This window comes from Podarcis gaigeae (assembly GCF_964106915.1).
Source record: "Podarcis gaigeae genome assembly, chromosome: 14".
In the NCBI taxonomy this organism is placed as follows: Eukaryota; Metazoa; Chordata; class Lepidosauria; order Squamata; family Lacertidae; genus Podarcis; species Podarcis gaigeae.
Window position 1 is genome coordinate 8,698,205 of NC_139690.1, and position 22,906 is coordinate 8,721,110.

The 22,906-nt window shown below is 46.7% G+C and overlaps 1 protein-coding gene across 3 annotated transcripts in view; it reads left to right on the forward strand.

Moving 5' to 3' along the window:
- Positions 1–20,590, forward strand: part of CD276 (CD276 molecule) — a 66,028-nt gene extending 45,438 nt beyond the window's left edge. For 2 of the 3 annotated variants that reach the window (XM_083712894.1, XM_083712893.1), the window contains exons 5-8: positions 10,847–10,987; positions 12,493–12,531; positions 16,271–16,306; positions 17,401–20,590. In XM_083712894.1, coding sequence (XP_083569020.1) covers positions 10,847–10,987; positions 12,493–12,531; positions 16,271–16,306; positions 17,401–17,423 — 239 coding nt within the window. In that variant the 3' untranslated portion in view covers positions 17,424–20,590. The remainder of the gene's footprint in view (positions 1–10,846; positions 10,988–12,492; positions 12,532–16,270; positions 16,307–17,400) is intronic. The other variant, XM_083712895.1, reaches the window with a different exon arrangement.
- Positions 20,591–22,906: the final 2,316 nt, after the last annotated feature.

Genomic DNA, 22,906 nt, shown 5'->3' on the forward strand with positions numbered 1-22,906 from the left:
GGAGGGTTTTTCTTTTTTTGGGGGGGGGTGTCTTTTGTGTTCCCTCCCATGATCCAAGACAGAATTTCTGAACAGGTCCCTGTCCTGTTGCCTGACCCAAGCCCTGCATTATTTGGGTTGCGGTTAACTCGGTGCTCGAAATATCCTGTCTGGCTGTCGGCAGGCACTCGGGAGCGGATGTTTGATGGCTCTTGCAGGGCTCTGGGATGCTGCTGCTGCCTGGTGACAAGCTCCAGGAATACGAGCACGGGAGAGGGAGATGCTGAAACAACTCATAAATAACGGCAGCAGGGACACTTTATTAAGCGCTGTTTATTGTACACGACGCTCCTTCGGCAGGGCTGCTTCTCTGGCCGTTAATGTCTTGATTCTGTGTAAGAGTTTTCGGTGCTGTTTATTCCAGCCAGCCTTAGTGGGCAGGGAGGCTCCTAGAACTTTTGCAGTGAAAGGGATGGTTTGAAGGTGGGAGAAAGTGGAGAGGAGAAAGGGCTGAGCGCAGGGTATCTCATAGTTCTGGACCAAACACTGTCATCCGGGTGCATATGGAAGGAGTGGGGTTATTTGTTGTTCGACTTTCCATTCTTCTCATCCCTGACCCTTGGCTTTGCTGGCTGGGGTTGACGGAGGTTGGAATCCATCTGTCCACCTGGGTGATATGTTAGTAAATTGTCTGAAACTGGTATGGTGTTCATGATATGATACCAGTTTCAGACATTTGGAGCTGGCAGTGCATTGTAGTGGCCTGGGAGCCCTGATGTATTCCCAGCTCAAATTGCCTGCAGATGGCAAAGGCGCAGGCAGAGGTGTGAGCCAGGGAGGGCTTGCTCAGTAGGGCTTGGTGTTGTATCTTGGCTGCTTCTTCCTCCCCTAAGGTGGGGTGGAAGAAGCAGCCGAGATACATCGCAGACATAGAAACATATTAGCATATCTCGGTGTTTAGCTGCTGATATATCGATGCTGAAAACCAGATATCGCCCAGCCCTAACCATCTGGAGGACCACGGATTTCTCACCACTGGTGAACAAGGAACTCATGTGCGTGCACACTGCTCATTGCCATTAGTCCAGCCAGAACACTGGGCCTGAGGCAGCTGCCTCACTTTGTCTAATGACAGAGCTGGCCCTGCTTTGAGAGCTGGTGGGAGGGAGCAAAGTTTCAGAAACTGATCCTGACCACTGAGAAGGCCCTCTCCTTAACCCTTGTCCCCACCCTGTTTTTGAGGTTCTGCCAAGCTCTGAATTGCCTCAAGGATGCTGATAAACCACTACCACTTCCACCAGACTATTTCTTATCAGTCTTGGTTTTATATATAAAGTGGTACCTCGGGTTACATATACTTCGGGTTACATATGCTTCAGGTAATATTTCTGCTAACCCTCGGGTTAAGAACTTTGCTTCAGGATGAGAACAGAATCCTGCAGCGGTGGTGCAGTGGCGGCGCAGTGGCAGCAGGAGGCCCCATTAGCTAAAGTGGTGCTTCAGGTTAAGAACAGTTTCAGGTTAAGAACGGACCTCCGGAACGAATTAAGTTCTTAACCCGAGGTAAGGTAAAGGTAAAGGTACCCCTGCCCGTACGGGCCAGTCTTGACAGACTCTGGGGTTGTGCGCCCATCTCACTTAAGAGGCCAGGGGCCAGCGCTGTCCGGAGACACTTCCGGGTCACGTGGCCAGTGTGACATTGCTGCTCTGGCGAGCCAGAGCCGCACACGGAAACGCCGTTTACCTTCCCGCTGGTAAGCGGTCCCTATTTATCTACTTGCACCCGGAGGTGCTTTCGAACTGCTAGGTTGGCAGGCGCTGGGACCGAGCAGCGGGAGCGCACCCCGCCGCAGGGATTCGAACCGCCAACCTTTCAATCAGCAAGTCCTAGGCGCTGAGGCTTTAACCCACAGCGCCACCTGCGTCCCTTAACCCGAGGTACCACTGTATTAAAGATTTATTCGTTTACAAATTATCAGTCTTGTTTTGACTACAGCCTTGTTGGAACTCACTGTTGGTGATTGCTGTTAGAAGGACTGATGGCCAGGACTTTGAATTGTGCATCATCTTCATCATCAATTGAATTTTCTAGTTGCTTTATGTTGCCCAGGGCAACCCAAAGTGACTTCCAACTAACCAAAAGACAACCCCCCCCCTCAGCCGCCACATAAATACATTAAAACCAAGATGAGATTGAAATACTTTAAGCAGACCCTGTCCACTTCAAAAAGCCCACAGATAGTTAAAGGTCAAAGCCTGGTTATAAAGGAAAGATTTTGCCTGGTGCCTAAATATATATAGTGGTACCTTGGGTTAAGAACTTAATTCGTTCTGGAGGTCCGTTCTTAACCTGAAACTGTTCTTAACCTGAGGTACCACTTTAGCTAATGGGGCCTCGAGGTATTATTTCTGCAGAACAGGCCCGTTCTCATGTTGCCACCCCTCTCATGGAGGAGGCAAATGAAGACGAGCTTCAGATGACGATCGTAGGGTCCTAGTCGGTTCGTATGGGGAGAGGTCATCCTTGAGGTATCGTGATCCTGAAATGGATTAGAAGCCAGGAAAGCTGTTGCATGTTGTTGGCTGCGTGGAATTATCCCAGGAGTTCAGAACACCCAAAAGAGAGGCTTTCCCCTCTGGCCCTATTAGCACAGCATATGGAGGAACTATGCACCAGTTTGAGGGTGATTCCTGAATCTAGCTGCAATCGCCGCTGAGACTCGCTCTGTTCTTTCCCCCTCTTGACAAATATAACTTGTAAGTTCTGAGAGACAGGGGCCTGTCTCTTTTGCTGAGCACTCTGTTCACTGATGCTCTCTCTATTCCCTAATCTAGTGCCTTCCATATGTTAACTGAGCTACAACCTCCCATCATCTCTGACTGTTGTCCATGCCGGTTGGGGCTGATGGGGGTTGAAATCCAACAATATCCAGATGGCGCCAGCTTGGGGGAGCCTGCCTTCTATAAGTGATAGAATCATAGAACTGTAGCGTTGGAAGGGTCCTGAGGGTCATCTAGTCCAACTCCCTACAATGCAGGGATCTCAGCTAAAGCATCCATGACAGATCACCATCCAACCTCTGCTTTGAAACATCAAAGGAAGGAGATTCCACAACCTCTGGTGGGAAACCTTTCCTTGGCTCAGATCACAGTTGACTGCTTAGTATAGCATCTTGGATTTTAGACTGATGTTGTCTACCCCTTATAAAGCTTTCCAGAGGCCAAGCATGCCTGTGCTTGTCTTCTCTTTTAAAAAGGGTCTCCTTTATAATATTGCCCTGTGCTAAACCTTATTGGGTTTCAGGTTAGGATCAATATGGCAGTTCAGTCCTGCCTATATTTGCTTAGAACAGCTGTTCTCAGCCTGTGGGTCCCCAGATGTTGTTGGACTACAACTCCCATCATCCCTGAGCTCTGGCCTTGCTAGCTAAGGGTGATGGGAGTTGTAGTTCAACAACATCTAGGGACCCACGGGTTGAGAAAGGCTGGCTTAGCACAACCTTCCCCCAACTTTTGACAACAACTGCCACCATCCTTGACTATTGGCCATACATGGGAGTTGGATTCAAAAACATTTGGAGGGTCTGGTTGGGGAAGCAGGTCTTACAGTTTTCCAGGTAAATATGTTTAGGATTGCAGTTTTTGCAATAGAAAATGTGGATCGGTGGGATTTACTCCTTGGTAGGTATATATAGGATTTCAGCCTTATATCTTTGACAGAAGTTCGATCTCCCTGTGAAATTCTGTTCACATGACTTCCCCCTAGTTCTTCCTTGTGGCTTCCAGTTGTTGTCACGCCATCTCAACTTTTATAGACACCCTGAAGCTCTTTGTAACCTTGTTCACTTGCAGGTAACATTAATTAGTATTTAATTATCCTTGGCACAGCAATTGCTGGCTTGTGAAGGAGGGTCCCTCAAGGAACATAAACCTTTTGGCTAAATGCATGGAGCCACTTGAATGGTGATGGAGAATGGCTGGCCTTGCGACACCTGGCAAAACACCTTTTATTGGGTGCAGCCTAAACAGTATGGCGGCCGCGGCTGTTAAAGAGATGCTTATGGTAGCCCTGTATCACAAAGGTGCAATTGTGTGTGTATGTGTGTGTTTGCATTTGTCCTGGAACTCTATATGAAATTCTGTACCTCTCACATTCTGCAACCTGAAAACTTCAATTCTGCCATGGGAATACGTTTTATGTAAACTTAGCAGCTTCACAGATTTGTTTAATCTCTGTGTTGTTGTTTTTTAAAAAAACAGTTTTACAGTGGTTCTTAGTTTAAAGGTAAAGGGACCCCTTACCATTAGGTCCAGTCGTGGTCGACTGTGGGGTTGCGGTGCTCATCTTGCTTTATTGGCCGAGGGAGCCGGCGTACAGCTCTTTCTGGTCCTGTGGCCAGCATGACTAAGCCGCTTTTGGAGAACCAGAGCAGTGCACGGAAATGCCGTTTACCTTTCCGCCGAAGCGGTACCTATTTATCTACTTGCACTTTGACATGCTTTCGAACTGCTAGGTTGGCAGGAGCTGGGACTGAGCAATGGGAGCTCACCCCGTCGCGGGGATTCGAACTGCCGACCTTCTGATTGGCAAGCCCTAGGCTCTGTGGTTTAACCCACAGCACCAGCTGCGTCCCTGGTTCTTAGTTTAGCTGCCTTCTAAATATCTGAACTAGGAGATGGTTGGGCTGAACACCCCCGTATCTGAGCCATGGCCTGCCTTAGGGACTGCTGGTGAGAAAGGAAGGGCACTCTGCACATATTTAAAGGCATTTCCTTCTTCTTTTTTGCCTTTAATTTTATTTTACAAAAGTGCCAAAGATACCTTGGCAAACACATAAAGCATCAGGATACTCTCAGAACAATATATGGTCACATGAGCTGGACGGATTATATTTTGTCCTTGTATCTATCAATGGACACCAGAAATCTCCAGCCCTATTTGAAAGCTATACCTTGGTGCAAGACCAATGCTTGGTGCATGACCAATGAGTAGCCATGCCCTGAACACCAGATGTGCTCACTAGCCTTGCCCCTAGCACCCACCTCTTATTTGGGGATGCCATTGGGTAGGGCTAATCTGTACTTTGGAATGGGAGAGAGGTGGCAAACCTGAAGAAGCGTCTTTACCCCCATCGTTCTGCCCGGACACTGAGCTCCAGCGCCGAGGGCCTTCTGGCGGTTCCCTCGCAGCAAGAAGCCAGGTTACAGGGAACCAGGCAGAGGGCCTTCTCGGTGGTTGCGCCCGCCCTGTGGAACACCCTCCCAGCAGATATCAAGGCAATAAACAACTATTTCACTTTTAAAAGACAACTGAAGGTGGCCTTGTTTAGGGAAGTTTTTAATGCCTGACGCTGTATTGTTTTTAATATTCGGTTGGAAGCTGCCCAGAGTGGCTGGGGAAACCCAGCCAGATGGGCGGGGTATAAATTATAAATTATTATTATTATATTATTATTTTTGTAAGCCTGAAGGTCACGTTCCCTTCTGAGTGTGCCAGTGGTGTGAGAGGCAAAAGTGGGCAGAGTTATGCATCTAAGTTCAACATCTCTAAAACAGGCTGGCTTCTACTTGTGCACTGACCTTTCTCTCCCCAGCCTGACAAGCAAGAGGCAATATCAGAGTTCCAGGACTTGTTCCAGCCAGGCGAAAGCATTCCAGGAGGATTCAAAGCCGGGCTGGTGAGCGGTGTAGCCTGGGGAGAGTCTGGAGGGCCTGAAACAGGACGGCCGCACTCGGTGGAAATATTGGTGCATATGAGTTTGCACAGTTCCAATCCTTCTTCCCTTGGCCTCTTCTTGGCGTACATGGAATTGCTGTCTTTGCAGGAGATTGGTCCTGTTTTAAAGTGCCTTTAGCCGAGACTCCCTTCCCTAGCAAAGTGTGACAATCAGCATCTATTTGAATTTATTAGCATAATTATTTAAAGGTTAATGAAGTGTTTTACGGGGTAATTTCAACCTGCTGTTTCCTTGCCTTCCCTGGTGTATCCGCTGGCCCTGTAGAAAGGCAGCAATTGGAAGCACCCACTCGCATCGTTTGGCCCCTGACTTCCACAATCTGAGCGAACTGTTGTCATTCCATCAGCTCTTATCAGGCGGGGGATTTTGGCTCCTGAAAGTGCAAAAGTACACAACTGACTCCAGTTTTGCAGGAAGTGTCCCCTTATTCTCCAGCTGATTCTGTTTCTTCCACCCAGCAGCCCTTTAATGAATCTTAAGAAGGTGGGCAGGTGTGGAGGACTCCCTGGTCCTGAATGGGGTAACTGTGCCCCTGAAGGACCAGGTGCGCAGCCTGGGAGTCATTTTGGACTCACAGCTGTCCATGGAGGCACAGGTCAATTCTGTGTCCAGGGCAGCTGTCTACCAGCTCCACCTGGTACGCAGGCTGAGACCCTACCTGCCCACGGACTGTCTCACCAGAGTGGTGCATGCTCTGGTTATCTCCTGCTTGGACTGCTGCAATGCGCTCTACATGGGGCTACCTTTGAAGGTGACCCGGAAACTACAACTAATCCAGAATGCAGCAGCTAGACTGGTGACTGGGAGCGGCCACCGAGTCCACATAGAACCGGTCTTAAAAGACCTACATTGGCTCCCACTATATTTCTGAGCACAGTTCAAAGTGTTGTGTTGACCTTTAAAGTCCTAAACGGCCTTGGTCCAGTATATCTGAAGGAGCGTCTTCACCCCCATTGTTCTGCCCGAACACTGAGGTCCAGTGCCGAGGGCTTTATGGCGGTTCCCTCACTGCGAGAAGCCAAGTTACAGGGAACCAGGCAGAGGGCGTTCTCGGTAGTGGCACCCGCCCTGTGGAACACCCTCCCACCAGATGTCAAAGAGAACAACAACTACCAGACTTTTAGATGACATCTGAAGGCAGCCCTGTTTAGGGAAGCTTTTAATGTTTGATGCATTACTGTATTTTAATATTGTGTTGGAAGCTGCCCAGAGTGGCTGGGGAAACCCAGCCAGATGGGTGGGGTATAAATAATAAATTATAACTATTATTATTCTTCAAAACATCGCCATCTGCGTGCAAAGCTTATCTATTCCATTTGTACCATTTGAATTTGCTTGATTTCTTCTGCTCTGGAGGGTAGGACTCAAACCAGTGGCTTGAAGTTACAAGAAAGGAGATTCTGGCTAAGCACCAGGATGAACATTCTGGCAGTAAGAGCTGTTCGAGAGTGGAATGGTCTTTGGGAGGTTGTGGACTCTCCTTCCTTGGAGGTTTTTAAGCAGAGGTTGGATGGCCATCTGTCATGGATGCTTTAGCTGAGATTCCTGCATTGCAGGGGGTTGGACTAGATGGACCTTGGGGTTTCTTCCAACTCTACAATTCTATGATTCTGCCCCCACCTTTCTTCCAAGAACCTCAAGTTGACAGTTATAGTTCTTTCCCACCCACCCCTCTCAACAACCCTGTAAGGTGGACAAGGCTGGGAGAGAGAGTCACTGGCCCAGGGTGAATTTTGATGGTTAGGCAAGGAGCCAGTGTGGTGTAGTGGTTAAGAGCGGTAGTCTCCTAATCTGGGGAACCGGGTTCGCTTCCCCACTCCTCCACATGCAGCTGCTGGGTGACCTTGGGCCAGTCACACTTCTCTGAAGTCTCTCAGCCCCACTCACCTCACAGAGTGTTTGTTGTGGGGGAGGAAGGGAAAGGAGAATGTTAGCCGCTTTGAGACTCCTGAAGGGGAGTGAAAGGCGGGATATCAAATCCAAACTCCTCCTCTTCTTCTTCTTCTTTTAAAAAAAGTTTTTTATTAACAATTTCAACATAAGAACATATCAAAACATATAATATTCATTATTTCCCCCCTTTTTGCCCACTCCCTGTCAAACCCTCCCCCCCGAGACTTCCCTCAGCTCCCCTCTCGGATTTCTCATCACATGTTGTTCTCTGCATATTATAAAATTATATCGATCCTTATATTATCTATCTACCATGTTATCAATCGGTAAGTTTGTGTATGTTTATTCAAAACCTGCCAAGGAGTCCAATTCATTTTGTTGTCTTTTAAAATACAGTGGTACCTCAGGTTACGTACTTAATTCGTTCTGGAGGTCCGTTCTTAACCTGAAACTGTTCTTAACCTGAAGTACCACTTTAGCTAATGGGGCCTCCAGCTGCTGCTGTGCCGCCAGAGCACGATTTCTGTTCTCATCCTGAAGCAAAGTTCTTAACCCGAGATACTATTTCTGGTTAGCAGAGTCTGTAACCTGAAGCGTCTGTAACCTGAAGCATCTGTAACCTGAGGTACCAATGTACTTTGTAAAAAGTTCCCATTCTTCTTTAAAGTGACAGTTGTCCTTATCTCACAGTTTGTATGTCAGTTTAGCCAATTCTGGGGCAAGGATGTTTTTCAGATCCCAGGGCCTGATGCCAAAATCATTGTTAAATGTGGGGTGATTGCAGGCTGGACAGTGCCTGCCACCCCAGTACCTGGGGATGAATTGGCAAAGTGAGAAAAATAGATCACAAGGAGGGGGGGCTATAATATCTTCCCCCCAATCCTCCAAACGCTTTCTGCCCTGACCTACACCAGAGTGGCACCAGAATTACAGTGGTGCCTCGCAAGACGAAAATAATCCGTTCCGCGAGTCTCTTCGTCTAGCGGTTTTTTCGTCTTGCAAAGCAACCCTATTAACGGATTAGCGCTATTAGCGGTTTAGCAGCTTAGCGGCTATTAAAGGCTTAGCGGCTTAGCGGCTAAAAGGCTATTAGCGGCTTAGCGCCTTAGAAAAAGGGCGGGGAAAGCGAAAAAAAATCACAAGACTCGCAAGACATTTTCGTCTTGTGAAGCAAGCCCATAGGGAAATTCGTCTTGCGAAGCGCATCGAAAAACGGGAAACCCTTTCGTCTAGCGGGTTTTTCGTCTTGCGAGGCATTCGTCTTGCGGGGCACCACTGTATCAGGCAGGACAGTGACCTTGATAGTCTTCAACTTGCTCAGTGAGTTTCTATATACCGTACTTTTCAGTGTATAAGACTATGTTTTTTTCTTTAAAAAGCATGCTAAAAAATGGGGGTCATTCTATACATGGGTAGTACATAGGGTGGACGTTTGATTGGTTGCTGCCAAGGCAGTCAGCGGCTGTTGTGCGTGTTATTGGTTGCTGCGTCAATGGGTGGTGTTGATTGGCTGACACTCCTGCAATGGGGGGGGGGGGCAATTGGCAGCTTCTGCCGGCGATGGGACAGACAGGAGGCGGACTTATTGATGCGTGCAGGTGAGCGATTTTCAGCAGTCCCCCCCCCAAAAAAAAGCTCAACAACCCTGGGCGATACGCCACAAAAAAGCTGAACAACTCTGTGCCCTCTCCCCCCATTTTATTAAATTTGAGTCCCCACAAATAGGGGGCGTCTTATACATGGTGGTGTCTTATAGACGGAAAAGTACGGTAGTTTCATCTTGCTCAGTTGAAATATCTGGCAGGATCTGTGGGCTTCTCATGTGATGGCTGTGTTTAAAAATGAGGGTGGCAGAAAACAGGGGGACATCAAAAGAGAATAACAATAATTTATTTATATGCTGCCCATCTGGCTAGGTTGCCCACAAAGGAGCCCACAGTTTCTGGTGAAGCAGATTGGTGGTGATCGTTACCTTGTAGGCCAGTGCAGAACATTGTCAAGTACATTTTCTTAAAAGCTATAATTAAGGAAGCAGCCGTTCTTGTCCTGCTGCCTATTTAGCATGCAACTGAGTGCACACGTGGGTTTGATGGTGGTACTATGGAGAAATTGGCAGGACTTTTGCGATGAAGCTACCCCCAGCTCCGATGGAGCCCAAATCTATCAGCTGCATACTGGAACTTTTCTTTGAAAGTAGCAAAGCAGTTAATATAGATTTTAATAACTGGTAAAAACTCTGGAAGAGCGATCTGAAGTTTACAGCATGTTACTCCTTGAAGGAGAACTACTTGAAAATGATTTACAGGTGGTATTTAACTCAGAGTAGGCTTGCTAAGATGTTCAAGACTGAATCAGATAAGTGCTGGAGATGCAATGAGGTAGAGGGAATGTGCTTTCATATGTGGTGGACCTGTAAAAGGGTAAAAGAGTATTGGGAAATAATTTACAATGAATTGAAAAAAAATGTATAAAAAGCACTTTTCAAAACAACAACAACAGAGTCCTTTTTGTTGGGGATAATTCAGATGGAAATTCCCAGGTGTCAAAAAGGGTTATTTGTGTATGCCACTCCAGCGGCCCGTGTTTTGTTAGCCCCAAAATGGAAAACAAGCAAGGTCCCAACTAAAGAAGAATGGCAGCTTAAACTGATGGAATATGCACAACTTGTGGATCTAACTTATAGAATAAGAGAACAAGAAGAACCTTCGTTTAAAGAAGATTGGAAAATGTTTATTGAATATGTGGGGGAAAGTTGTGTACACTAGAAAACGTTGGCAGCATTGAGATAAATTCAACAGTGTAAATACGTTTTGATGGATGTAATAATGGAAAACTGAATTGTATAGTTTATATAAAATATGCAGGGATTTATGTTATGCAAAATGAACAATGGAAAGAGAAGAAGGGAAGTCAATTGATATTTTAAAGTTGTTTAAATGAATATTCTAAATTGTAAAACAGAAAATTTAATAAAAAATATAGGTAGGTAGGTAGACTGATAGATATTAGGAAAGCAGAACATCTTGCACAAATTCTGCTGGAATATTTCTACACATCTTAAATGGGACACCTGTTAGGATCTCCTTGTCTAAAGTGAGATTTGGTATGTGTGCAGATGACCTTGCGGTAACCCAGTGGATCTACCTGTTTCCCTTCAGAGACATTTCCCTCCTTTGCTTCCCATCAGTGGCATTGACAGAGACTTTACCATCTTCTCCCTGTTTTCTCCTTTCCAGGTCAACACCTCCTGTTTCCTGCTGTGGCTCTCTGGGTGACAGTAGGATTGGCAATCTGCCTTGTCATCCTCCTGGTTGCGCTGGCATATGTGTGCCAGAAGAAAATTCGCCAGAGCTGCAAAGAAGAGAGAGAGAGAGCTGGTATACATAAATATAATCAAAGTGAAAGAATGTCTTTGTGCAAGTCCCCATTGGAGGGTTTGTAGCGCTGCGTCACAAACCTGGGTTTGCATGAAGTCAGGGCAGGGTAGGGGAGCAAAAGTGACAGCGTGGCATGGGACCAAGAAGGAAGAGACACCAAGAAAATCTTCAATAATAATAATAATAATAATAATAATAATAATAATAATAATAATAATAAAAATAAATAATAAACCTACTGAAAAAGAGGGACGCGGGTGGCGCTGTGGGTTAAACCACAGAGCCTAGGGCTTGCCAATCAGAAGGTCGGTGGTTCGAATCCCCACAAAGGGGTAAGCTCCTGTTGCTCGGTCCCTGCTCCTGCCAACCTAGCAGTTCAAAAGCACGTAAAATGCAAGTAGATAAATAGGTACTGCTCCAGCAGAAAGGTAAACGCCATTTCCGTGTGCTGCTCTGGTTTGCCAGAAGCGGCTTAGTCATGTTGGCCACATGACCCGGAAACTGTACGCCGGCTCCCTCGGCCAATAAAGCGAGATGAGTGCCGCAACCCCAGAGTTGGCCGCGACTGGACCTAATGGTCAGGGGTCCCTTTTACTTTGCTGAAAAAGAAAAAAAAGGAAAAAAGGAAAAGGAAGAGACACGGAAATTGTGGTTTAAAACAACGGGAGAAGTTTGAGTAAAGTACTCTGGGGTATTTGAGGGTGCCACATCCTTTTATCTCCTGCACAGGAGACAGCTGAGGAATGGAAGATGCAGAAGTTCTGAGTACAGCAAGTTGGGAAATATGCTGAAAGGAGAGAAAAAGAGGATGTTTTAAACAACAGCAGAGGTTTGAGTAAAGTAGGGATGGAAGGACACCGAGAGGGGGAAATGGTATTTTTAAAAGTGGCAGATGTTTAAGAAGAGCGAGCAGGGGATGAAATTGAGGAGGAAAGTGGCAATTTAAAGTAAGTTTTTAGTACAGCGAGGAGGGAATTTGGAAAGGCTCTGTTGTGTTAGTTTCTTGGTGTTTCTGAGTTGTACCCATCTCTGCTATTTCTCGTTGCTAAAAGTGGCTTGTTTGCTTGTTTGCTTGTTAAAAACCAACCCCTCAATGTTTCTGTAGTGTGGACCAGCTTTCTCCTGCCTGGTGTTACTAGACTACACCTCCGGTGCTATTTTTCTGGGGGGAAAGAGGTGCCGGAACTCACAATGAACGTTTCCCTTATTCTCTTATAATGGCAATGACACTCATCTGAGAGGTGCCAGCACTGTGTTCTGGCAAGTTCTGGCTGAAAAAAAAAAGCCCTGCCATTAACCCGATCATTGGCAGGGGCTGATGGGAGTTGGAGTCCCACAACAATAGGAAGACCATATGTTTTCCATCCTTGATCTGAATCTTAATAGTATCAGTGAGTCCAGTACTACACAGCTCCACCTGGCCTGGAAACGGGGATATTTAACCACTGGATGGCAGTGTTTGGTTTTTATTTTTTAACCTTCCTTTTTGCACTTTTTTTTTCCAGCAAGAGAGGAACAGGATGAAGGAGAAGGATCCAAGACAGGTTAGTCGGATTTCGTATCTTTCTGGCAGCCCCAGAGCAAGAACTCTGGGGTGGGTCATGTGCTAACAACTGTAGCTTGCCAATTTATGCATCCTGGCCAATGTGAAACTGCGCATGGGGAGAGCAGCCTGTTTCTGATTGTATGTTCTGGACTGAAAAGTCTAAAAAATAATACAGCGGTATCTTGGCTCTCAAACTTCTTGGTACTCAAACAACTTGGAAACCAAACACTGCAAACATGGAAGTGAGTGTTCCGGTTTGTGAACATTTTTCGAAAGCCGAATGTGCTCTGTTTTGAGTGCTATGCTTCCAATTTGAGTGCCACACTTCCGTTTTGAGTATTATGCTGAGGTCTGTCTGTTTTTGCTATTTATGTTGCATTTTTGTTTTTGCGGCTTTTTTGTTTTGTTTTTGTGACTGTGTGGAAACCAGTTTAGCTACTGATTGATTGATTGTGTGGCTGCAGTACATGGTTTATTGCTTTCATTTTATGGATCAGTGGTCTCATTAGATAGTCAAATTCATGTTAAATTGCTGCTTTAGGCATTGTTTTGAAAAGTCTGGAACGAATTAATCCATTTTGCATTATTTTCTATGGGAAAAAGCACCTTGGTTTTGGAACTCTTTGTTTTTGGAATGGACTTCTGGAACGGATTAAGTTTGAGAACCAAGGGACCACTGTAGTAGCAGAGCACTAGATTGGGTCAATATTATTCCCGCTGTTCAGGCTAGGAGTTCCGTTGAATTTGAAGCTGGAGCAGCGCCATGTTTTTCCTTCTATCTTCAGTGTTTAGGCTAGGGGTGCTGTTGCATATGTAGCCAGAATGGCACGACACATACAGCTTTCTTCCAACACTTTGAGAGCATCGCCACCATGGATGCATGCCTAACTTGGGTGCCACTTTAAAGAGCTGTGGCTTCTCCCGAAGAATCATGGGAACCGGCTTGTTAAGAGTACTATCAGTTGTTAAGACACTCCTATTCCTCCCCCACCGAACTACAACTTCCAGAATGTTGTAACCATCAACCCCTGTTCCCAAGGAACTTCTGAGAACTGTAGCTCTGGGAATGGGTGTTTCGTAACAACGCTCAACACCTTTTGCAAATTATAGTTCCCAGGAGTCTTTGTGGGGTGAACCAGGACTGTTTAGAGTGTTATGATACTGCTTTAAGTGTGTGGTACAGATGGGGCCTGTATTAGGATGCACACTATTCTTCTGACGTAAATTTAACAGATTTTAATAGGGTTTCTTTATATGATTGTAGCCCATCCTTGTGAAGGAACACTTAGAAATCCTATAAATCAGGGACATTCAACTCCCAATGGACTGGGATCTACTCACAGTATAAAAAAAATCTGGCAGTGATCTACCCATTGTCGTGAAAAGACTGGCAGTGTTCTACCCAAAGTTGTGGAGCTTTTTTTAGTAAGCCAAATAAGTGTGAGTGGGGGGAGCCATGTCTGAACCCTGGAGAGCTTCTGCCAGCCAATAGTGAGTGAGATGGACCAGGGGTCTGACTCTGTCCAAGTCAGTTTCTTATGTCCCTCCCACCCACCGATATTGACTTGGAGCAGAGAATTCCCTGATGTGCTGCAGCAAGCTCTCAGCCACGCAGGCCTCTGATAAACTGGATTATCATTTTAATAAAGTGTGATAGCTGCACTCGGCTGTAATCAAATGGATTAATTATAAGCCTGGTGATTCCCTTTATCTGCTTCTGAGCACAGCAATAGACACATTGCACATAGATTGCCTGGTTTCTAATCTTTCCTTGAGAGTGCGGAGGCTTCAGGCATCGTCGTCTACCTGTGTGACTGCGGTATTCCGGGGGGTGGGGGGGGGGGAAGGGGAGGGAAGCAGGCAGTGAGGTTTGCAGATTTGTCCCCCTCCTTTTGAGAAGTACTCCTGTTGTGCTTCACATCCACATTAGGCAGCGGAGCATAAGGATGCAAATTGAGGGTCCGTAGCTCTGTAAATTCTCTGGTTAAAAGGATCTTCAGGTAGCAAGCGGTGGGAAAGACCTCTTAACTGGGAGCTGCTGCCAGCCAGAGCAGGAACCAGTGGGCCAAAGGGGCAAATAGTCTGCCCCAGTGGGAGGCAGCTTTCTATGTTCCTACCGGATTCCATTTTGAAACCTTAACTTCTCGTTCTACTCCTGTGCACCACGCAATTCATTACCTCGAATCACAGGCGCTGCGTTGCCCCCAAGATTGGGGGGCGGGGGCGGGTGTGTATGTGATGTCACCCGTGTATGTGATGTGTGTGTGAGATGTTGCATGATGTCAGTACGTTTCCGAGCACAATTCAAAGTGTTGGTGCTGACCTTTAAAGCCCTAAATGGCCTCGGTCCAGTATATCTGAAGGAGTGTCTCCACCCCCATCGTTTTACCCGGACACTGAGGTCCAGCACCAAGGGCCTTCTGGCAGTTCCCTCACTGCGAGAAGCCAAGTTGCAGGGAACCAGGCAGAGGGTCTTCCCGGTAGTTGCGCCCTCCCTGTGGAACGCCCTCCCACCAGATATCAAAGAGAACAACAACTACCAGACTTTTAGAAGACATCTGAAGGCAGCCCTGTTTAGGGAAGCTTTTAATGTTTGATGTATTAAAGTATTTTAATATTTTTTTTGGGAAGCCTCCCAGAGTGGCTGGGGAAGCCCAGCCAGATGGGTGGGGTATAAATAATAAATTATTATTATTATTATTTTTAATATTTTTATTAAGGATTTTCTTGTTTTACAGAAGTGTAGTGCCTCGTATTTTTTTTTTCTTCTTCTTCCATGTAACGTTTTTACAAATCCGTTTCATTTGTTGAGGCATTAGGGGGAGAAGAAAACAGAAAGAAAAAAGAAAGGGGGGGTGGGGAGAGGGAGGATGGATGGGGGTGGGGTCGGGTGGCGGTGTTTCTATTATGTTTAATGTATGTAGAGTTTGGTGTCAGCGTTGCTTGTGTTGTTCACTTGTGTTCCTTTGGTGGTGAGAGAGGTTGGGGTTGGCTTAGGGTGTGGTTGTTTGCTTGTGATTGGGTGTGGTGATCTTTGTTTTCGTGTGTGAGTGAGGTGGGTGTGTGTTTGGGATCAGGTTAGCCATATTGATTTGTATGCTGTTGGTGGATTATTGTCATTGTCCTGTTGGGCTGTGTATGTGATAAAGGGGAGCCATACCGGGGTGAAGGCGTCTTCTTCTGTTTGTCCCCGTGTCAGTTTCAGTTTATTAGTTATTTTTTCTAGTAGGGCTGTTTCCCATACTATTTGGTACCATTGGTCCATGCTTACTCCTGACAGGTCTTTCCAGTGTCTGGTTATGATGTTTCTGGTTGCTGAGAGCAGGTGGGTTATAAGTTCTTTGTATAATAAATTATTATTATATTATTATCTGCGTCTTCCAACGCCATGGAGACCAAACCGGTGCGGCCTTGTGGAAGGCTGCACTGGCCTGCATGGTGTCAGGAGACCCCTTTCCACTTTCTCTACCCCACAGATAGTTTTGTGCCCCTCTGTCCTGCACTTTTCTGAACCTTTTCCAGCTCTAAAGCAGCCTTTCTGAGTTGGGTCTGGGGAGGGAGGGAGTCTGCTGTCTCTCCGGAGTGGGGTAAGACACACACGTTTGGGCTCCGCAAGAGTTGGAGACAGAAAGTCATATTCTCCACGATTCATGCTAGTCTGTTCAGTACATTTGCGTTACGCCCTAGGGCCTAATAATCTCATGTGCTGTGCTCTCTCTTTCTCTTTCCCTCGACAGCTTTGCAGCCTCTAAAGAACACGGAAAACAAAGAAGGTAATGGAAAGTCTCCCCTCAGTGGTTGCTACCCGTGTGTTGAGCTGCTTTGAAGGTGAAAAGCAGCACGTTGCAGTCAATGTGCAGATTGTCACTTCCACAGGTCAAGAACGATATGCGCACCTTGACAGAGCTAATATCCCCCAGATCTTTGACCTCCTTCTTTGCCTCCTCTTGATGGTGGTGGTGATTGCCCTCTCTGCCCCACTTGATGCCAGAGTGAGGGCAGGAAGCATTGCCCTCTGTCTGAATTGGCTTCAGTTGTCATTGCAAAGCCAACTCAGAGTGATAACGTATTTTGGGTAAAAAGAGAGGAAGTGCCCACACGATGGAGCCCTGTTGCAGAACCGACTTTGTGTGTGTGATATGGGGGGGGCTGTCTGAAACCTGCAAATACATCAGTAAAGTTGGGTAGAACCTTCCCCCTTCCCTCATTCCTCCCCTAATCTCTCTCTCATCTACCTAGTCCAAATGTTTTCCTCTCCCTTATCACTACATGACGCATCAGCGATGGGCTTCTGAACATGGCCCCATAACTGCTTCACCTTGTAATGGACCTGCAGGAGAAAATGCATACATCTCCCCTCTTTTTTCACTTTGGTCACTGTAATGGTTCTAGGGGTTGCTCGTGCGTAAGTTGCCACCACTCCTGGCTAGGTTACCTGGTTGAACCCTTTCTGTCTGGACAGCCCTTCACTTCGTGGCTGTCTCAGTCGCTGGCAGAATCCGTCAGTGGGTGTTTCTTGAACTTCTTCCAGCAAAGAAGTTCTTTGACGCCAAGTCTCCTCCTACTCTCCCTGCGCGAAAGTCTTCTGCGCAGGGAGGGTGTGGGCAGCGGGGTACCCGTGCTCTCCCCGCTGGTCTCCGGTGAAGAGTCCTGGAGCCTCCTCTCCGATTCCCCCATCTGCCCCCCTTCTCCACTGGTGCTACGCCGATTTCCTTCCCCAGCAGATGGGCTGCCTCTCTCCCTACTGGGACCCTCTCCGGCATCCCTCTGGAGCCTTCCCTCCGCCTCTGGCTCCGATGGCAGTTCCCTGACAGTCACTTACCCATTTTCCACGTGGTTTCATTTCCTCCCCTCCTTTTCTTTCCAGACATTGGAGAAGAAATTGACTGACCAGAATTGGAAGGGAAATGCAGTTGTGCTACCACGAGGCTCACATGGCAAGCTGGGATCCTGCTCCTGCTCCTCCATCAATGGACTGATGAAAATGTGACAGACGCAGCATGCACAGAGACCTTTCACCTGGTGCCTGCTGCAGTTTGCTGATTTTGGCTTTGACCAATTGCCTTCTCCCCCACCCCTTCTCCACAAAGATACAACCCTGAACTCTCTCTGTCCCTGTGAGACTCTCTTCTTCCCATTAGAAGCAGATCGTCGCTTACTGATGACATCCTCCCACCGCCAATCTCCCAGGACTGGGATGCTCCGAGTTCCCATTCCATAGTCTTACTGGGACGCTCCAAGAGTTCAACCATCAATGACCCTGTCAACTGATACAAAGGGAAAAGGAACGACTTCCTGCTTGAATGAGAGTAATTTGGACAAACCACATGTACTGTAAAGAAAAGGGGAGAACTCACAGATCAACCTGCCACTCTAACAGAGGAGATCATGGCACTCAAAGCTGTTTTGAGGGTCAGTTTTCAGTTGGATTTGCTTGTAGGCATGCCACCTGTCCAATTTTAGATTAGCACAAGTGGAGTTGTGTTGTGTTCTTTCTTATGTTTGCTGGAGGCTGGGAAATGACCATTGACTTTATAACAGGGGCAGGGAGCCTTTCAACCCGAGGGCTGTATTCCATTCTTTCAGGGCCCACATGGCCCTGCTGGATAGGGCTGGGAGCAAAAGTGAGAAGGGCAATGGATGTAAAATTTAACTTTGAAGGCTAGCTTCACATGCACCTCTCTGGCCTTCATCCGGAGAAGGAAGAGGCACTGTCAGAGTTCCAGGGCACATTTCAGCCAGGCGAAAACACACCAGTTAGATGTGAAGCAGGGACACTAGGGGTGTAATGTGGAGAGTCCTGGGGGCCAAATAAAAATGACCGCAGGGCTACATTCAGCTCCCAAGCTTGACGTTCCCTAACCCTGCTTTTTAACCTAACGGCAGTAGCTGCCAAGAAGCAGGAAGGGCCCTTCACTCAGGGGTGTAATGTACACATGCTTGGCAAACAGAAAGTCAGTCACAGTCCTTGATGGCTCCACCTAGAAGAGTGTTGTTAGGAAGCAATGCTAGGGAAGATCTCTGTGGTAGATCCTGGAGAGATTTGGATCCCTTTGGAATCAGCGGTGCTAGACCAGGTGGACCAGTAATTGACTCAATGTGGGAGAGCCTCCTATTTTCCTAACTGAGCATAACTAATAGATGCACAAGAAGGCATTATCTTTTTTGAAAAGAAAAACCATGTGAGGTGAATTGCTCTTTGAGGTCTCTTGGAAGAAGGGGATAAGATTCAGTACTAAGTCCTACTGGATGAAGCCATAGGCCCACCTCTGGGCCAACCAAAGGCCTGTGGGGAGCAGGGCAGCCACAGTACTCTCCCCACATGTGAGTCTCAGCAGTTGTTTCTCAGAGGCTAAGTCCTTGTGGCACTGCAGGTAGAAGCATAGCTATCACAGCCAGTAGCCCTTGAGAGGCTTCTCCATGAATTTATCCAATTGTTTCTTAAAGCCTTTCAGGTTGGTGGCCACCCCTCCATTTTGTGGGAACAAGCTCCATAATGTGCTGTGTCAAAGTCCCTCCATTTGCCTGTCCTGAATTTTCCAATATTAGCTGAATGATGGCCTCGAGTTTCTAGTATTATCTTTGTGAAGCTCATCTTCAGATGTCGGTCTCTTCTCCCTCTCAGCCTTCCTTCCACAGCTGGAAAACAATCACAGGCAAAATGGGAGCCTCTTTCCTGAGCTGAAATAGGAATGTGGCGCTGGTAGTGCCTTTACTCAAAAGACGGCCCCACATGCTGAATGGTGCTTACTCTCAGCCAAGTCCGCATAGCATTTCAGAAATTTTCTCCCCTTTACACCTCCCAACTCAAACCCAAAGCCTTTATTCTGTGGAATGGGAATGTTTCAGAACTGAGCGCATTTCTGTTCTGTTGCTGTTTCCTGTGCCTGGGGCAAAACGGCATATTGTGAGGTTCCTGAAGGTGCTCGTATGATTTTAGAGCCCACTGCAATCTCCAGCTGCTGTTTGCCATGTCTGGGAGCAAATCCACAACTGTGGGGGTGAGTGGAATTTGCAGCGATCTCTTAATATTAGATGCAAACAAAGGGAAAACTATATGGCAGAGCAACCGCTTTGGCCCAGCAATTGGGCTGCTTCTTCTTCCTCTGTTGGGAGAGAGAGAATTTCCATTCACTGTTGACAATGGAAGACTTTAGAGCCATGTTTTAAGATTCTGCTTTTGGTTTGAGAATTGCAACATAACAGGGTATGGTGTTTTGTATGCACCAGTGTAGCCTTATTTTGCCTTTTGCTTGCTTTCCTCCCAGTTAACCACCTGGTTCACTGGAGTTAAATTTCTTTGTTTTTTTTTTTCTGAGAGAGCATTCAGTTCTGTCTCTTTGGTGTTTTTTAATATATAAAAATACTGGACTGAAAATGGATGGCTAGTCATGGTACTAGCGAGGTGGAATCTGCTGGTCAGATGGCTCCCTCTACCCCATAAGCTGAACCAAAGAGTAAACTTGGCTTTATTGCATTTCTGATTAGATTTCTACCCAACATAGTCTACATTATTTAGCATGTTATTTGCAAATCTGCAGAGATCTGGTTTATTGGAGAGGGCAGGGTTGCATTCTCCCTTTTTATGCCAACCCCCAAAGCCAGGGTAGCCGCCATGGTGCTTTCCAAGTGTTTGGAACTACAGTTCCCATTGGCCTCAGCCAGTGTGCTCAAGATTGATGGGAGTTGTAGCACGGCAACACCTAGAAAGCACCGTGTTGCTTACTGCTGATGAAAGAAGTTGAGCTGTACAGCTGGGAGACACTGAACACTTCAGAAGTAGAGTAGGTATTAGAAAGTTTGGGATAAGGGCTGAGGCAGTCTCTGTTGAACTGTGGATCGCTAGATGCCTCATTCTCACACTTCTTGTTTTCTAAGTCTAATATTTTCTGGGGATTTTCCTCTCTCTCACTCAAAAGGGCTTAGAAACTTGCTGTGTTTTTTTTTAATAAAAAAAGTACATTTGAACTTTTTAAATTAATTAGCTATTTAAAATGTTAGAATTTGGAGTCCTTAGTGCCTTTGGAGAGATCTAATAAACATTTGGCTCTTTTGGGCGAATGTTTCCTTTGTGCATGGTAGAGGTGTGAGATAACAACAACAACAACAACATCAACAACAATTATTTATACCCCACCCTCCCCAGCCAAGGCCAGGCTCAGGGCGGCTAACAACCAATAATAAAAACAAGTTGAATGAATACAACTTAAAAACAAGATTAAAATACAACATTAAAATGCAGCCGCAACACAGGAGGCGAAACGAAAAAAGAAAGAGGGGGAGGGAACCAAATTGACTTCAAGCCAAAGGCCAGGCAGAACAACTCTGTCTTACAGGCCCTGCGGAAAGAAATCAGATCCTGTAGGGCCCTGGTCTCATGAGGCAGAGCGTTCGACCAGACTGGAGCCAGTGTTGAAAAGGCCCTGGCTCTGGTTGAAGCCAATCTAACTTCCTTAGGGCCCGGGAGCTCTAGGGTGTTGCTATTTATGGACCTTGAGGCTCTCCGTGGGGCATACCGGGAGAGGCGGTCCCGTAGGTACGAGGGTCCTAGGCCGTGAAGGGCTTTAAAGGTCAAAACCAGCACCTTAAATCTGACCCTGTACTCCACCAGGAGCCAGTGCAGCTGGAAAAGCACTGGGTGAATATGTTCCCATGGCAGAGACCCCATGAGGAGCCTCGCTGCAGCATTCTGCGCCCGCTGGAGTTTCTGGGACAGTTTCAAGGGCAGCCCCGTGTAGAGCGAGTTACAGTAGTCAAGCCTGGAGGTGACCGTCGCATGGATCACTGTGGCCAGGTCGGGGCGGGAAAGGTAAGGGACCAACTGCTTGATGCGGCGAAGGTGGAAAAATGTTGTCTCGGCTGTTGCTGTAATCTGCGCCTCCATGGAAAGGGAGGCGTCAAGGATTACACCCAAACTCTTAACGGAAGAGTGGTACCTCGGGTTACAAACACCTCAGGTTGCAAATGCTTCAGGTTACAGACTCCGCTAACCCAGAAGTAGTATTTTGGGTTAAGAACTTTACGTCAGGATGAGAACAGAAATCGTGTGGTGGCGCCGTGGCAGCAGCGGGAGGCCCCATTAGCTAAAGTGGGACCTCAGGTTAAGAACGGTTTAAGGTTAAGAATGGACTTCTGGAACGAATTAAGTACATAACTCGAGGTACCACTGTATCTGAAAAGGTTGGGGAGGGGGGTCAATGATTTCCCTGTCCAAATATTTCTGTGGGGTTCTTGTCTATCCTCTTGGCCTCAACAAGTGCATGATCTGAAGGCAGGTCTGATCCTTACCATCAGAGGCAAATACAGTAGGCCCCAATAATAATAATAATAATAATAATAATAATAATAATAATAATAATAATAATAATAATAATAATAATAATAATTTATTTGTACCCCGACCATCTTGCTGGATTTCCCTAGCCACTCTGGGCAGCTTCCCACAAAGATTAAAAATACATTAAAATGTCACACATTAAAAACTTCCCTGAACAGGGCTGCCTTCAGATGTCTTCTAAATGTCAGGTATTTGTTTATCTCTTTGACATCTGGTGGGAGGGCGTTCCGCAGCGTGGGCGCCACTACCAAGAAGGCCCTCTGCCTGGTTCCCTGTAGCTTTGCTTCTCGCAGTGATGGAACCACCAGAAGGCCCTTGGTGCTGGACCTCAGTGTCTTGGCAGAACGATGTGGGTGGAGACGCTCCTTCAGATATATTGAGCCTTTGAGGCCATTTAGGTATGTACATGCGTACTCCATCCATTCCCCTCCCTCCCACTACCCCCCTCCGTGGTGCCACTGCATGCCATTTTCTTAACTAAGGAGTGTGGGATTTCACAGTTTGAGCAGGTAAAAAGATTAAGGGTACTGTTCATTACAATTTTTTCGTAATTGTATGCTATATACTTTTGGGGTGGGGGTAATGTATTCTTGCCTGCTGGAGGACTTGCAATTCAACACTAAATTTGCACGGGGTGGTTTATTTTGAATGCTCACCATCGCAAATCTGAATGAGGCCATTTTTGCAAGAGCATCCAGGCTCTGTCTGGGCCTCTCCTGAACAGCAAGCAGGGCCTGCTGACAGGCAGGTGGCAGAATCAGTCCATCTGTTGAATGAGAGAATTCCAACTAGAGCTGAGGCAAATTCAGACTGGGAAAGAAAAGCTCTTGGGCAAGCTTTGCTAACTTGAATTCATTTCCAAAACCTTTTGCGTGTTGAGTCCCACAAGCCACCCCCCAAAAATACACACTTCACACATAATTTTTTGTTTAAGGTTTTTGGCATAATTTTGGCCACAACTTTATTCAAATACAAAATATATGTGAGTGGTTGCTTAGGCATTGGTTATGACTATCTGTCCATGCCCTCAGGGACA